The sequence below is a fragment of the Neoarius graeffei genome, chromosome 16 (genome assembly GCF_027579695.1).
Source record: "Neoarius graeffei isolate fNeoGra1 chromosome 16, fNeoGra1.pri, whole genome shotgun sequence".
NCBI classification, from domain to species: Eukaryota; Metazoa; Chordata; class Actinopteri; order Siluriformes; family Ariidae; genus Neoarius; species Neoarius graeffei.
Window position 1 is genome coordinate 64,713,454 of NC_083584.1, and position 17,556 is coordinate 64,731,009.

General features: G+C 39.3%; 1 protein-coding gene across 1 annotated transcript in view; it reads right to left on the bottom strand.

Annotated features, from left to right (window-relative positions):
- Window positions 1-9,550: 9,550 nt before the first annotated feature.
- Window positions 9,551-17,556, bottom strand: part of lsamp (limbic system associated membrane protein) — a 550,120-nt gene continuing 542,114 nt past the window's right edge. Inside the window, exons 6-7 of the mRNA XM_060943389.1 lie at window positions 15,180-15,328; window positions 9,551-12,664 (exon numbers count right to left, since the gene is read on the bottom strand). Of these exons, the coding sequence (XP_060799372.1) occupies window positions 12,567-12,664; window positions 15,180-15,328 (247 nt within the window). The 3' untranslated portion in view covers window positions 9,551-12,566. The remainder of the gene's footprint in view (window positions 12,665-15,179; window positions 15,329-17,556) is intronic.

Sequence of the window (17,556 nt, forward strand, 5' to 3'; positions counted from 1 at the left end):
TGATTGTGGAGACAGTCAGTTTTAATTTGTTTGGTCCTATATATTTTCTTTCGTGTGGCAAAATGATTTTCTTACATCTTGGGGGAGGGGTTTGTTTGGAGGAGGGGGAGGGGGAGTTTCCATACGCAACTTTGCGGCTCAAGCTAGCAGTGAACGTGTGAGAACGTGGCTGCTTCTTCAACGTGCGAGAAACCAACACTGTACGTTCATCCACGTCACCAAAAAGGGACAAGAGACGCAATTTCATACTCGACTCGAACCCGTTAAACCCTGGTTTGCATTTCTAGCTACTCCCACACACACACACACACAGACACGTGCGCGCGGGCACACACACACACACACACACACATATATATATATATATATATATATATATATATATATATATATATGTGTGTATATTTGCCTTTTTCCATTTACCGTAGTAATAGTGCACTGCTATTTATTAGGGAGAAGTATTATATGATTCCCTTTCAGTGTTTTCTGCCGATGCATTGTTTTGGCCAGCGTTTCATGGATAGCTTGAACCCATTCGACTCATTTGCATGGAAATTTTCCTCCTGAGAGCTTAAAAAAAATAAAACAACAAAAAACAAAAAAAACAAAACACCTCCTCGCAGTCACGAGTAACCAAAACGTTGTGGCTTCTTTCTCGATGTCCTCGGTGTTGTTAATGGCGGTTTGATGATATCGACTGGAAATTATTCCTGCGCTGATTGTTGAAAATGAAAGAGAAAAATCGAACAAAACAATAAAAAAATAAAATCAGCCTTTTTTTTTCCTATGTTCACGTGAGAGTGCAATGTCCAGTTTGAATCTAAAAGGAGTTCAATTGTGAAAAAAATAAAAGAAAATTTAAAAAAGTTTCAATGTCTGTTTTCAAAATAAAGAAATGTGCCAATTATCATCACAAGATGGGTGTGTTTTTATGTGTGTATGATCTTTGTGGGATAAAAAAAAATTAAATGGAACATCAGAAAACAGTTACATGACATTTCATTTCCTTGTTAGCAATGAGATTCTTTCACTTTGCAAATTCTGCATCTTTCTGTGATCTATCCACTCACCGGCCACTTTAACAGGAACTTGTTGATTCTAAGATCCCTGTTCTTGGCTGCAGGAGTGGAGCCCAGTGTGTTCTTCTGCTGTTGCATGCTGAGATGCTTTTCTGCTCACCACAGTTGTAAAGAGTGATGATATGAGTTACTATATCCTTCCTTCCTGGCAGCTTGAACCAATCTGGCCATTTTCTTCTGACCTCTCTTATCAACAAGGTGTTTGTTTCCACCCACAGAACTGTCGCTCACTTGATGTTTTTTTGTTTTCCGCACCATTCTGTGTAAACTCTAGAGACTGCTGTGTGTGAAAACCCCAGGAGATCAGCAGTTTCTGAAATACTCAAACCAGTCCATCTGGCTCAAACCAACACCCATGCCACAGTGAAAGAAAGTCGCACTTTGAGATCACAATTTTTCCCGTTCTGATGTTTGAACATTGTGAACGTTAACTGAAGCTCTTGATTTGTATCTGTATGATTTGATGCATTGTGCTGCTGTCAAGGGATCGGCCGATTAGAGAACTGCACAAAACACACAGCAGGTGGATGTAGGGGTGTTCCTAATAAAGTGGCTGGTGAGTATAAATGATACTTTTAACATGCACAGATACTAGAACAGTCAAGAAACTATCAGTTCTACATCCATAATTTTCAAACAATTACCAAAAAAATGATCTTGACCCGATTTCAGTTCACACAGCTTCCGATTCTGAAGAAAAATAAACAACAAAAAAAGAAACCATGAATCTATTGATTTCTCACTCAAAAGCATTTTTCTCTCCCTTTGTGGAAGACACTGCTATTTTTACAACCTCTAAAAAAAAACCCAGCATCATATTAAATTATTAGCTTTCTTTTTTTTCCATTAATCCTTTATATACGTACATAGTAGAAGTTATAATTACACCAGAGTGCTGCTGATTTCTGGATTCTGATTGGTCAGAAGGTTCTGACAGTAGCCCAGTAGTACAAATAACAGGTTGATATTAATGCACTTGTTTCTATAATAACAGCTCATTCATAGAGACTCGTACTGTGGACATGCTGCATAAATGAATAATTAGTTTATTATTATAGTGAAGTTTTCTGTAAGGAGAAATATGTTTAACGTTTTTGGAAGGAGTCTCCAGTGTCAGCACTTTAGAACAGTCCCAGGGAAAACTGTAACGTTCTTAATGTCTGACATCTTCAGGACAAAGGAGTTTGTGGTTTGCATTTTGTTTTCGGTAACATGATAAACTGTGTGCTTTTTGACTTGTTAATTTCAAGAGAGAGAGAAAAATGAGAGGTCAGCGAGGGAATGTTTATTACCTCAGTCAACTTTGTTGGAGGAGGTAATGTTTTTGTCTCCGATTGGTTGTTTGTTCCCAATGTAACTCAAAAAGTAGTGAACGGATTTGGATGAAATTTGGTGGACAGTTTTAGTATTATCCTAAGTTCAAGTGATTTGAATTTGATGTTGATGCATAATATGTGACTTGGCATGGAGGTCTGCACTCTACTGAATGCCCAGTTTAGAGCTGCTCTAACATCCATCCATCCATTATCCGTAACCGCGTATCCTGTGCAGAGTCGTTGGCAAGCTGGAGCCTCTCCCTGCTGACTATGGGTGAGAGGCGGGGTACACCCTGGACAAGTAGCCAGATCATCACAAGGTTGACACATACAGTGGTGCTTAAAAGTTTGTGAACCCTTTAGAATTTTCTATATTTCTGCAAAAATATTACCCAAAACATCATCAGATCTTCACACAAGGCCTAAAAGTAGATAAACAGAACCCAGTTAAACAAATGAAACAAAAATATGATACTTGGTCATTTATTTATTGAGGAAAATGATCCAATATTACATATCTGTGAATGGCAAAAGTATGTGACCCTTGGCTTTCAGTATCTGGTGTGACCCCCTTGTGCAGCAATAACTGCAAGTAAATGTTTCCGGTTACTGTTGACCAGTCCTGCACACCAGCTTGGAGGAATTTTAGCCCGTTCCTCCATACAGAACAGCTTCAAGTCTGGGATGTTGGTGGGTTTCCTCACATGAACTGCTCGCTTCAGGTCCTTCCACAACATTTTGATTGGATTAAGGTCAGGACTTTGACTTGGCCATTCCAAAACATTAACTTTATTCTTCTTTAACCATTCTTTGGTAGAACGACTTGTGTGCTTAGGGTCGTTGTCTTGCTGCATGACCCACCTTCTCTTGAAATTCAGTTCGTGGAAAGATGTCCTGACATTTTCCTTTAGAATTCCCTTGTATAATTCAGAATTCATTGCTCCATCAATGATGGCAAGCCGTCCTGGCCCAGATGCAGCAAAACAGGCCCAAAACACGATACTACCACCACCATGTTTCACAGATGGGATAAGGTTGTTATGCTGGAATGCAGTGTTTTCCTTTCTCCAAACTTAACGCTTCTCATTTAAACCAAATTGTTCTATTTTGGCCTCAGCCGTCCACAAAACATTTTTCCAATAGCCTTCTGGCTTGTCCATGTGATCTTTAGCAAACTGCAGACAAGCAGCAAGTTTTTTGGAGAGCAGTGGCTTTCTCCTTGCAACCCTGTCATGCACACCATTATTGTTCAGTGTTTTCCTGATGGTGGACTCATGAACATTAACATTAGCCAATGTGAGAGAGGCCTTCAGTTGCTTAGAAGTTACCCTGGGGTCCTTTGTGACCTCGCCAACTATTACACGCCTTGCTCTTGGAGTGATCTTTGTTGGTTGACCACTCCTGGGGAGGGTATCAATGGTCTTGAATTTCCTCCATTTGTACACAATCTGTCTGACAGTGGATTGGTGGAGTCCAAACTCTTTAGAGATGGTTTTGTAACCTTTTCCAGCCTGATGAGCATCAACAACGCTTTTTCTGAGGTCCTCAGAAATCTCCTTTGTTCGTGCCATGATACACTTGCACAAACATGTGTTGTGAAGATCAGACTTTGATAGATCCCTGTTCTTTAAATAAAACAGGGTGCCCACTCACACCTGATTTGTCATCCAATTGATTGAAAACACCGGACTCTAATTTCACCTTCAAATTAACTGCTAATCCTAGAGGTTCACATACTTTTGCCACTCACAGATATGTAATATTGGATCATTTTCCTCAATAAATAAATGACCAAGTATAATATTTTTGTCTAATTTGTTTAACTGGGTTCTCTTTATCTACTTTTAGGACTTGTGTGAAAATCTGATGATGTTTTGGGTCATATTTATGCAGAAATATAGAAAATTCTAAAGGGTTCACAAACTTTCAAGCACCACTGTAGAGACAAACAACCATTCACACTCACATTCACACCTACGGTCAATTTAGAGCCACCAATTAGCCTAACCTGCATATCTTTGGACTGTGGGGGAAACCGGAGCACCCGGAGGAAACCCACACAGACACAGGGAGAACATGCAAACTCCACACAGAAAGGCCCCTGTCGGCCACTGGGCTCGAACCCAGAACCTTCTTGCTGTGAAGCAACAGTGCTAACCACTACACCACCGTGCCAACCACTATAACATATAGTACTGGTCAAACATTTGGACACACCTATCTAATTCAATGTTTTTTCTTTATTTTTATTAATTAAAAGTCACTTCATGTCTTAAAGTAATGATGAATGTTGTTTCTCTTTACTTAGGTGAGCGGTTCTTGACATAATATGGATTACTACAGTTGTGGTGTTGAATAGTATTTACTATTTGATCTCAAACGCATTAAGAAGGCAAGAAACTCATCCGCTAATTAACTTTTGACAAGACACACCTGTTAATTGAAAAGCATTCCAGGTGAATACGTCATGAAGCTGGTTAAGATAACGCCAATAGTGTGCAAAGTATCATCAAGGTAAACGCTGGCTACTTTGAAGAATCTAAAATATCAAATACACTTTTTTCTTTTTATAGAAAAGAGTCAAAAGACAGAAAACCCTGTGAATGAGTAGAGTAGGGGTGTACAAACTTTTGACTGGTACTGTAAGTTTCATGGACATTCTACAATGTTAAACAAGTACAGCATGAGTTCGCTTGATTGATGATTTTTCTCTAACCACACACCCTGATGTGTTTTATTCCATCCATTCTGGTTATTCTGGGTATCCTGGTTGGTAATCAGTTCCATCCATCATCTATAGCCGCTTATCCTGTTCTACAGGGTCACAGGTAAGCTGGAGCCTATCCCACCTGACTATGGGTGAGAGGCAGGGTACACCCTGGACAAGTCGCCAGGTTATCGCAGGGCTGACACAGAGACAAACAACCATTCACATTCACACCTACAGTCAATTTAGAGCCACCAATTAACCTAACCTGCATGTCTTTGGACTGTGGGGGAAACCGGAGCACCCGGAGGAAACCCACGGGGAGAACATGCAAACTCCGCACAGAAAGGCCCTTGCCAGCTACTGGGCTCGGACCCAGGACCTTCTTGTTGTGAGGTGACAGTGCTAACCAGCTGCACCACCATGCCGCCTGGTACTCAATTCATTTTGCCAAACTTAAGACTCAGGACTCAACTTGAATAAAACCTAAACCACAATTTAAGGCAATAGAGGCTCAAAGGTTAAGGCTCTAGGTTTCTGATCAGAAGGTCAAGGGTTGAAGCCCCAGCACCACCATGCTGACACTGCTGGGTTGTTGAATCAGGTGTGTGACCCTGTCTGCTCCCAAGGTGTGTATCATAACTGGTCCTGTACCCCAGAAAAGAACTGCACTGCGTTGTAATGCATATGTGACAAATAAAGGTTTCTTCTTCCTCCTTTAAAATAAATAAGCTCTCCTCGTCGTCCCTGCAGGGATCACTGTAGGACTGTACAGATAAATCATTTCCTCCTAAAATACACACTAATGGTTGCTCCACAAACAGGAAACCTGCAGACAGCTCGGTTTCACAGTGTTTTCTGCCACCTAGAGTCAACTTTAGAAAACTGCTGCTGCAGGATTCACGAAACCTCCAGAGCCACAGCACACAATTCACTCTCTCATCTCATCTCATCTCTAGCCGCTTTATTCTGTTCTACAGGGTCGCAGACAAGCCTATCCCAGCTGACTACGGGTGAAAGGCGGGGTACACCCTGGACAAGTCGCCAGGTCATCACAGGGCTGACACATAGACACAGACAACAATTCACACTCACATTCACACCTACGGTCAATTTAGAGTCACCAGTTAACCTAACCTGCATGTCTTTGGACTGTGGGGGAAACCAGAGCACCCGGAGGAAACCCATGCGGACACGGGGAGAACATGCAAACTCCACACAGAAAGGCCCTCGCCGGCCACGGGGCTCGAACCCGGACCTTCTTGCTGTGAGACAACAGCGCTAACCACTACACCACCGTGCCGCCCCCAATTCACTCTAAACTGGGAAACTAACTCAATTCATGTAAATATGATACTGTCCTATGAATGTCTAAAAAAAAAGAAAAAGAAAAAAGAACAAACTGGAGATAAAAGCAGGACACACGTCCGAGATTAAACGCACTGCTACATTCTAAGAAGTTTTAACATTTTCAAAACCAGCTACTTTTTTATTTTCTAAATTTAGAGAAAGACAGAATTAAAAGCAAAAGTGTCCCCTCCATTTAATGACATTGAGTCGGAGTCTTAAAAAAATTAAATAAATAAATAAATAAATAAATAAAACATCACTGTGTCACATCCATGTGTGCACGTTCTGAGTGCCATTAGGACTACGCACCTGTTCTGGATTAGAGCACAATCACAGCATGTGCTTATAAGGACTCTCTAAACACACACACTTGAAGTATACGCACTGCACCGAGTGTCTCACATTACCAAGCCTTATATCTGTGCTTTGCCTTTCTGATTTTGATTTTGTGTATTTGGACTCTGCATTTCGTCTTTGCCTCCACTATTCTGCTTCGTGTGACCGTTGCCTGTTTCACGACCCTGCCTTTCTTTGTCTTATGAATTTTTTTATCTGTTTGCCTGCCTGTTTGTAAATAACCACTCTTGAGACACTGAGCCATGCATTCCTCTTCCCACCAGAGACAAACAATAAGTAATCAAGTCCGCAGTCAAGTTGACGATACGTGTTAACGCCATGAAACAAAGGCTTGACAAGCCTCACTTAGGTGTCGATCACTAACAGTTATCAAGAACAGTGATCAAAGGATTGATAAAAGGACAAAATGATGACTAATTCCGCGAAACTTAATGGTGTTAAGCGGTGTTTTTATACGCTCCGCAGCACAACATAAATGACATCATCGGTGATTTGGAACACATGAATGAACTGAATGGTGAAGATTTAAAAAACATAGTGAGTCAGTGGGTGGATACTGATAACGATACATTGGTAACCTCTGTAATTTCTACAACAGATGAAAAAGTCACCGCCTCTGTTTGTGATCCTTTAACTCAGTCCGTGAATTGCGATACTGACACAGGTGGAGAAATTCGTGATAAGGAGAATGTGCCTACAATTACATACACACACATATATATATATATATATATATATATATATATATATATATATATATATATATAAAACCCCAATTCCAAAAAAGTTGGGACAAAGTACAAATTGTAAATAAAAACGGAATGCAATAATTTACAAATCTCAAAAACTGATATTGTATTCACAATAGAACATAGACAACATATCAAATGTCGAAAGTGAGACATTTTGAAATTTCATGCCAAATATTGGCTCACTTGAAATTTCATGACAGCAACACATCTCAAAAAAGTTGGGACAGGGGCAATAAGAGGCTGGAAAAGTTAAAGGTACAAAAAAGGAACAGCTGGAGGACCAAATTGCAACTCATTAGGTCAATTGGCAATAGGTCATTAACATGACTGGGTATAAAAAGAGCATCTTGGAGTGGCAGCAGCTCTCAGAAGTAAAGATGGGAAGAGGGTCACCAATCCCCCTAATTCTGCGCCGACAAATAGTGGAGCAATATCAGAAAGGAGTTCGACAGTGTAAAATTGCAAAGAGTTTGAACATATCATCATCTAGAGTGCATAATATCATCAAAAGATTCAGAGAATCTGGAAGAATCTCTGTGTGTAAGGGTCAAGGCCGGAAAACCATATTGGGTGCCCGTGATCTTCGGGCCCTTAGACGGCACTGCATCACATACAGGCATGCTTCTGTATTGGAAATCACAAAATGGGCTCAGGAATATTTCCAGAGAACATTATCTGTGAACACAATTCACCGTGCCATCCGCCGTTGCCAGCTAAAACTCTATAGTTCAAAGAAGAAGCCGTATCTAAACATGATCCAGAAGTGCAGACGTCTTCTCTGGGCCAAGGCTCATTTAAAATGGACTGTGGCAAAGTGGAAAACTGTTCTGTGGTCAGACGAATCAAAATTTGAAGTTCTTTATGGAAATCAGGGACGCCGTGTCATTAGGACTAAAGAGGAGAAGGACGACCCAAGTTGTTATCAGCGCTCAGTTCACAAGCCTGCATCTCTGATGGTATGGGGTTGCATTAGTGCGTGTGGCTTGGGCAGCTTACACATTTGGAAAGACACTATCAATGCTGAAAGGTATATCCAGGTTCTAGAGCAACATATGCTCCCATCCAGACGACGTCTCTTTCAGGGAAGACCTTGCATTTTCCAACATGACAATGCCAAACCACATACTGCATCAATTACAGCATCATGGCTGCGTAGAAGAAGGGTCCGGGTACTGAACTGGCCAGCCTGCAGTCCAGATCTTTCACCCATAGAAAACATTTGGCGCATCATAAAATGGAAGATACGACAAAAAAGACCTAAGACAGTTGAGCAACTAGAATCCTACATTAGACAAGAATGGGTTAACATTCCTATCCCTAAACTTGAGCAACTTGTCTCCTCAGTCCCCAGACGTTTACAGGCTGTTGTAAAGAGAAAAGGGGCTGTCTCACAGTGGGAAACATGGCCTTGTCCCAACTTTTTTGAGATGTGTTGTTGTCATGAAATTTAAAATCACCTAATTTTTCTCTTTAAATGATACATTTTCTCAGTTTAAACATTTGATATGTCATCTATGTTCTATTCTGAATAAAATATGGAATTTTGAAACTTCCACATCATTGCATTCCGTTTTTATTTACAATTTGTACTTTGTCCCAACTTTTTTGGAATCGGGGTTGTACACACACATATTATATATATATATGAGTGTTTGGTGTGACAAGTGGGTTCATTTCAGTATTATGAACTTTCAGTATATATCCCCCAAGGAGTTCCTTATAGCAGGGTTGTGCATGCATGCATATATATTTTATGCTGTTGAACTGATTATTTACTAATAAGAAAACTATAGGGTTTAATAATAATAATAATAATAATAATAATAATAATAATAATAATAATAATAGACTCTTAAGGACCAGTTTGACCAAGAAGTTATGTCTGAGTTGTTAGTTTATTTGTACCTTATATGATAAAAAAATAATTCACACCATGTCACACACCACAAACAAACAAAAAGGAAAAGTCAGTAGTTTAATTGCACCATGTCAAATTCAAATGACTTTATTTCGCTTCTGAACGTTTCATCGGTACTTTACAGTACGTACGATTTTTAAGAAATTGATTGCAGTAACCTTAGAACAAAACAAAGCTGTTACAAAATGTCAGCTGTGATGAAATGAGGGTGGAAATTTCACAGATCCATATGGAAAAAAAATAAACAAAACAAAAAACAAACAAACAAAAAACGTCCTGGAAAACAAAGTTATGTGGGCGGGAAAGGCGAATACACGAGGCAGCTGTTTGCTCGCTGAACCTGGTAGCTTGTAAGTGCATTCACATAAAACTCAAACATATACACACATTTGCACATCAGCATTCAAGGCAACGCAAAACAGTCACATTTTAGAGTAGGAGAACAACATGGAACTATTCGGATCAAACAATTCTTTGAATATTTTGCGGAAGGAAAATTTTGCTGAAAAGGGAATCGCTAGCCCTTCGTGATTACTTTTACCTACTCTAAACTGTGAAGAAGTTCTATGGCTGGATCCCAAATGCTAGAACTGTTCTCACGTGTTAATAGCAATAGCTAACTAATCGCATTTTAGCTTAGTAACTCATGAGTTAGCGCTTTATTTAATTAGCGTCCTATTTTTTCAAGCGTTTATGACCTAAACACTTGAAAAAATAGGACGCTAAATAAATACGACTTCTAAATACAGATAACATGAAATGGAGCTAACATGGAACCTTATACATTTATAATGCTTTATGGATCATTGTTAAAAATATTAAGACTTGTTTTGGATTTTGGGGCAGTTTGCTATGAGCTAACCATGAATTCTAGCATTTGGGACAGAGACGTGTTTGTCAATTTAACAATGCATCAACCCAGCTCATTGGCTGATAGCGCTGTCAATCACAATATGGGCGGGCCTTACAGTGTAAGCACATCAGAACAACGAAAAAAATAATCGAGCATCCTTCGTAACTTTACAAAGACTTTTAAATGAATATACAGGGTGGATAGATACAATGAAGAAACATTTAATTATGTCAGATTTAAACAAAACGCAAAATGTAGCCTAGTTAACATAAACACCCCAAATGAAATTATGAAGAATTACAAATGTTATAATTCATCTTAAACAGCACAATAGCGTCCTCTAATTTATTTATTTATTTATTTGGCAACAAGCGCATAGCTGTTCTCATTTTTGTCCTGGAATCATCATTACTTTCTATATATATATAAAAAAAAAAATAAGATGATCAGCGCAAAGATACAGTTGCTCTAACTTTCATCGGAGAGGTTACAGTAACGCGTTTTTGTCTCCTTATCAGTTTTACTTACAGGGTGCACCGAGATGCAACACTACAAGTTAATCCTTGACAAATCCACTAGCCTATTAAGAAACATGGACATAATATATTAATGTTATTTTTTTAATAATATATTTATATATATATATTTATATATATAAGGACAATGGATTCAAGTACATATATACAACGTTAATTGAAATCTTGCAAAAAAGAAAAAGGACAGCTTTGTGAGCTTCCATTCAAAAAAAATTCACAAAAGAAAGGAGAATTATTTTATAATAATAATAATAATAATAATAATAAACAGAGCATTCATTGGTGTCGTACAGTTCAGTCCAAAAAAGTCACGCACAGATTAGCAGTATGGTACATTTCCCACAAATGGACACAGGAAGGTGAAAAAACGTTTTTTTTTTCTTCCCCCTGAAAAATGGTTAGATGAGATTTCGTTAAAGTGACGCCCAACATGCCACAACTTGTGGAGGAAAACAGCAACCGAAAAAAAAAAAGAAGAAGAAGAAGAACAATAATCATCTCTCGGCACGTGCCCTCATTTTTTTTTTTTTAAATTCTGTTGTTCAAGTAGTGCAACAAGAGATTCCCTTTTAATTCAAACTCTCGCCTGTGGGAATTCTAGCAAGAGCCGTTTCGTATGAAAAGAATTGACCTCAGACCCCTCGCTTGCGAACGGCTAATCTTTGTTTCTTTTGTCACATTTCGTTTTTCACAGTTGCCTCACGAGAATTCAGGAATGCAGGAATCTGCAGTCATGGGAATCTCTCACTGTCACAATCCAAATCCATTTCAAATTCAACCGCTTCGATGACACAGCAGCTAGCGAAGCTCCATCACTAGCTTTGAGTTTGCTCGTAGTGAAGTGAGGCATCACTACATTTACTCTTTGTTATTTGAAGGTTTTTTAGTATTATTATTATTGGTTTTTTTGCTGGCCTGTTGTATGCAAAGATTCCTGACAGCTTCTTGAGATTTTTGTCACAAGTTTTGCCACACTGATAGCTTACAGTTTGCCTTTCAGCGCTATAGAGTCAGGCATTACACACACACACACATATATATATATATATATATAAACATATATATTCTCTGCTAGCTAATTAGCCCAAATCGAATGAAGTGCTAATAAAGTTCAGGAGAAGTTCAAGTGCTTCTTATAATATTTAGCAAAGATTCAAAAGGTTCAGAAAGTTACTGACTGGCTACTTTCCAGACAATGATGCTAAGCGCTAGTTGCTACATCACCTAGGTGTAGCTTCATTTCCTTTTTCTAATGCTAGATATTCACGGTACACATTCGACACGCACTGAAGGGAATTTGCAGATTTTTGTAAGTGTATTCAAATCTTTACCAAATTGGTTAATTTCATTGTAGTTAGCATGATACAGTTCTCGCTTCTGAGAATGTGACAAACTAAAATCAAGTAAATAACAATTTGTCATAGAAAGAGCGTCTTGCTGCTTCCTTTCAGCTCTGGTAATCCTCAAGTTTTTTTTTTTTTTTCAAAAGTTTCGACACTAAAGCGCACGACTAGCCCGTTCTGTTCAGCTTTTGTAATTGGAAGTGTACCTAATTTTGCGTGCAAAGAGGCACGGTTTATACTGAATGGAAATGCAAACAGTCTGACGGAGAGAGGAGAAGGCAGAAGTTAGAGTGAGAGGAAGAATGAAGAAGAGAGGGATAAAGAGTGTGGTGGTGAAGGAGTGCAGCGTTGAGCATTAACACTTGAGTAGAGGCAGGAGGAGGGGCAGGAGGAGGAGCCACACTGACTGACACACAGAGGCGGAGCCATTAATGTCCCTCCCGGTTCCAGGTCCTCGAATACACAGAGAGAGAGAGAGGAGAAAAAAAAGGAATATGAGATGCTGAAAAGTGAAATGATACAAATTCTAATGAAACATATTCATTTGTATAATATACAGACAACTCAAATTATTGACATCCTTAAAAAAAAAAGCTCATAAGTATAGTCTTTAAGTTTCAAATATACACCGATCAGCCATAACATTAAAACCACTGACAGGTGAAGAAGTGAACGACATTGATTATCTCATTACAATGGCACCTGACAAAGGGTGGGATACATGAGGCAGCAAGAGAACAGACAGCTCTTGAAGTTGACGTGTTGGAAGCAGGAAAAATGGGCAAGCGTAAGGATCCGAGCGACTTTGACACCTTTCTGTGTTATCCAGCATTAACTTTTTCAGCAGTTTGTGCTACAGTAGCTCTTCTGTGGGATTGGACCGTATGGACTAGCCTTTGTGCCCCGTGCGAATCAATGAGCCTTCGACACCCATGACCCTGTCGCCGATTCACCGGTTGTCCTTTAGATCCTTGGACCACTTTTGTTTGGTACTAACCACTGCATACTGGGACCACCCCACCAGATGTGTCATTTTGGAGATGCTCAGACCCAGTCATCTAGCAATCACAATTTGGCCCTTGTCAAAGTCTTTCAGATCTTTATGCTGGCCCATTTTTCCTGCTTCCAACACATCAACTTCGAGAACTGGCTGTGCACTTCTTGCTGCCTACTATATCCCACCACTTGACAGGTGACATTTTAATGAGATCATCAATGTTATTTACTTCACCTCAGTGTTTTTAATTTTATGGCTGATTATATAAAATGACAAACATTCCTTTAAAAATAATCAGCCATTGACAAGCCACTCATAGGTGCAGTGTGCCATCTGCTGGACAAAGTGAGAAATGCATCCTGAGAATTTAAAGATATTTAATGGCAATAATAATCTCATCTCATCTCATCTCATTATCTGTAGCCGCTTTATCCTGTTCTACAGGGTCGCAGGCAAGCTGGAGCCTATCCCAGCTGACTACGGGCGAAAGGCGGGGTACACCCTGGACAAGTCGCCAGGTCATCACAGGGCTGACACATAGACACAGACAACCATTCACACTCACATTCACACCTACGCTCAATTTAGAGTCACCAGTTAACCTAACCTGCATGTCTTTGGACTGTGGGGGAAACCGGAGCACCCGGAGGAAACCCACGCGGACACGGGGAGAACATGCAAACTCCGCACAGAAAGGCCCTCGCCGGCCCCGGGGCTCGAACCCAGGACCTTCTTGCTGTGAGGCGACAGCGCTAACCACTACACCACCGTGCCGCCCCGGCGGCAATAATAATAATAATAATAATAATAAATTATTATTATTATCAATTAGAGTGCCCTTCTGAACCCGGAAGATGCTTTACAAAATATAGACACAGTAAATAATGACAAAACTGTGCAAAGTCTTCCATCTGGTGGCCATAATATGAATTGCAGCCTGAGAATTTTCTCCTGACACTATTAGATTATTTTCTATGAAGATAAATAAAATGGATTATCCTGTGGTTCGGTTGAAGTGTGTAAATAGTCTGATTGAAATGAAAACTCTGTCAGGTTTGTACTGTATAATTACTCTGATTTGATGATTATCATGGTGTGACTGGAATGAATTTTTTTTTTGTGAGCTGTTGTTCTTATGATAAGCACGTTATAGTGACTTTGATTTTCCCTGGTTAACACAGTTTGATATAAAAAAAGTTAGATTTTATACAGAAAAAAGTTGTTTCTAAGACAAATTCAAGTTTAAAAAAAAATCTAGACCATGCCACAAATGAAATCTTGAAATTCTCAGCATCATTGTTTATTGATTAATGATATACATTCCTTACATTTTATCAATGAAAAAGAAATAAAATAGGCACTCTGGGATAAGCATATTAATTCGTGGGATTAGTCTGTCTCGAATGAGCAAATTTATTAACATGATTAGTCGCTGCATGTGAAACACTGTTCTCTGGTGGGGTTAGTATTCAAATGTAAAATAATCTCGTGGGATGAGTCAATATATTTGTATATCACTTTTAACAACAGATATTGTCGTAAAGCTTAATACGAGAAATAAATTTCCTCGTGGGATTAGTCTTTGGATGCTAAGTAATTGTATTATCCCTGAATGCTAAGTAACTTTCCTGTAATTAGTCTCAGCACATTTATGAGTGCAATTACTGTTTGCATGGTAAGTAGTTTAGAGGATGAAGGATTCCTCTCTGGATGCTAAACAAATTTGTTCGTGGAATTAGCCTTGGAATGTTTTACTAGTGGGCTTAGTCTCTGCATCCTAGCCAAATTTACTGCTTTTTTAAACACACACACACACACACACACACACACACATACACATTATATATATATATATATATATATATAAAACAGCCAATAACCAAAATCCACTTGTAAATCTTAGCCGAATGTGTGTGTGTGTGTGTGAGACAAAGTGTGTATTTTGTGTGTGTGTGTGAAGTGTGTACTCACTGAAGAGAAACACACTAGCGTTGTGTATGCCCAGCTCGTTGGTGGCCACACAGGTGTAGTTCCCGTAATCGTCCTCCGTGACGTTGGCAACAGTGAGCTCAGTGCGAGAGCCAGCGATGTGGATACTAATCCCCTGCATGTTTGTCAGCCTGGAGAGAGAGAGAGAGAGAGAGAGAGAGAGAGAGAGATTTATAATGAAATGAACTGCACTACACTGCACAGAACAACTTTAGAAGATATAGTGTCTTGCAAAAGTATTTATCCCCCTTGGTGTTTGTCCTGTTTTGTCGCATTATGAGCTGGAATTAAAATGGATTTTTGGAGGGTTAGCACCATTTGATTTACACAACATGCCTACCGCTTTAAAGGTGAAAATTGCTGTTTTATTGTGACATAAACAATAATTAAGATGAAAAAATAGAAATCTGGAGTGTGCATAAGTATTCACCCCCTTTCATATGAAACCCCTAAATAAGAGCTGCTGCAACCAATTCACTTCATAAGTCACATAATTAGTTGATTAAGATCCACCTGTGTGCAATCAAAGTGTCACATGATCTGTCACATGATGTCTGTATAAATCACCCTGTTCTGGAAGGACCCTGACTCTGCAACACTACTAAGCAAGCAACATGAAAACCAAGGAGCCTCCAAACAGGTCAGAGACAAAGTTGTGGAGAAGTATAGATCAGGGTTGGGTTATAAAAAATATCCCAAACTTTGAATATCCCAGGGAGCACCATTAAATCCATTATAGCAAAATGGAAAGAATATGGCACCACTACAAACCTGACAAGAGAAGGTCACCCACCAAAACTCGCAGACCGGGCAAGGAAGGCGTTAATTGAATTAAGTGGCATTAAGGAAGAGTGGCCAGAAAAAATACATTGCTTAAAGAAAAAAAAAGAAAATGTGTTTGGAGTTTGCCCAACAGCATGTGGCAGACTCCCCAAACACATGGAAGAAGATTCTCTGGTCAAATGAGACTAAAATTGATCTTTTTGGCCATCATGGGAAATGCCATGTATGGCATAAACCCAACATCCTGAGAACACCATTCCTACAGTGAAGCATGGTGGTGGCAGCATCATGCTGTGGGGATATTTTTCATCTACAGGGACAGGAAAGCTGGTCAGGGTTGAAGGAAAGATGGATGGCACTAAATACAGGGCAATTCTGGAGGAAAAACTGTTTGAGTCAGCCAGAGGTTTGAGACTGAGACAAAGGTTCACGTTCCAGCAGGACAACGACCCTAAACATACTGCTAAAGCTACACTGGAGTGGTTTAAAGGGAAATATTCAAATGTCGTGGAAAGCCCAGATCTCAATCCAATTGAGAATGTGTGGCATAACTTGAAGATTGCTGTACACCAACACAACCCTTCTAACTTGAAGGAGTTGGAGCAGTTTTGCATTGAGGAATGGGCATAAATCCCAGTGGCTAGATGTGCTAAGCTAATAGAGACATAGCCCAAGAGACTTGTAGCTGTAATTGTCACAAAAGGTGGCTCTACAAAGTATTGACTTTGGGGGGTGAATACCTACTGTATGCACACTCTAGATTAGTTTTTTCATCTTAATTATTGTTTGTGTCACAATAAAACAACAATTTCCACCTTTAAAGTGGTAGGCATGTTGTGTAAATCAAATGGTGCTAATCCTACAAAAATCCATTTTAATTTCAGCTTGTAATGCAACAAAACAGAACAAACACCAAGGGGGATGAATACTTTTGCAAGACACTGTATAAACATTGCCAATAACAGAGAGGAAAATGCATGTAATTAAAACATTCATGCTCCTTATAGCCTTAAAAAGAGCCCTTCATCGGTGCTCTGCTATCAGTAGATCATTTCATACAATTTAAAAATATTCAACCCACAGGCTACAATATTAGCATGCAAGCAGGAGGAAAACACTGGAGAACATTTTACGATATTTTATAGAAGTCGAAGCAAACATGCTAAGTGCAGTCAGGTTCGAGTGGGTCCTCTGGGCTAAGTGTGTTTAATAGCATGAGTAGTCCCTCATTGTTCAGTCTATTTATTAGCATGTGTGATATCTCTGTGGTAAGTGTGGTGAGTCCACTAGAATGATCCATTTTTTCTGTTTCATGATTACAGGATTAGTCCCTGCATGCTAAGAATTCTCATGGCGGGTTTTGTCCTTATTATGCTAAGCAAATATACTATCGGGATTCATCTATGCATTCCTGAGTCGTTCCTGTCTGCAAAGCAAAATACTGGGATTAGTCTGTATCATGTTACAAATTTTTACTGGTGACAACTGAAAACAACAACTCGTGAATAGTTTTACATGCTAACCAGTTTTTAATGGGATTAATCTTTCTATGCAAAAAAAACCCCAAAAACAATAT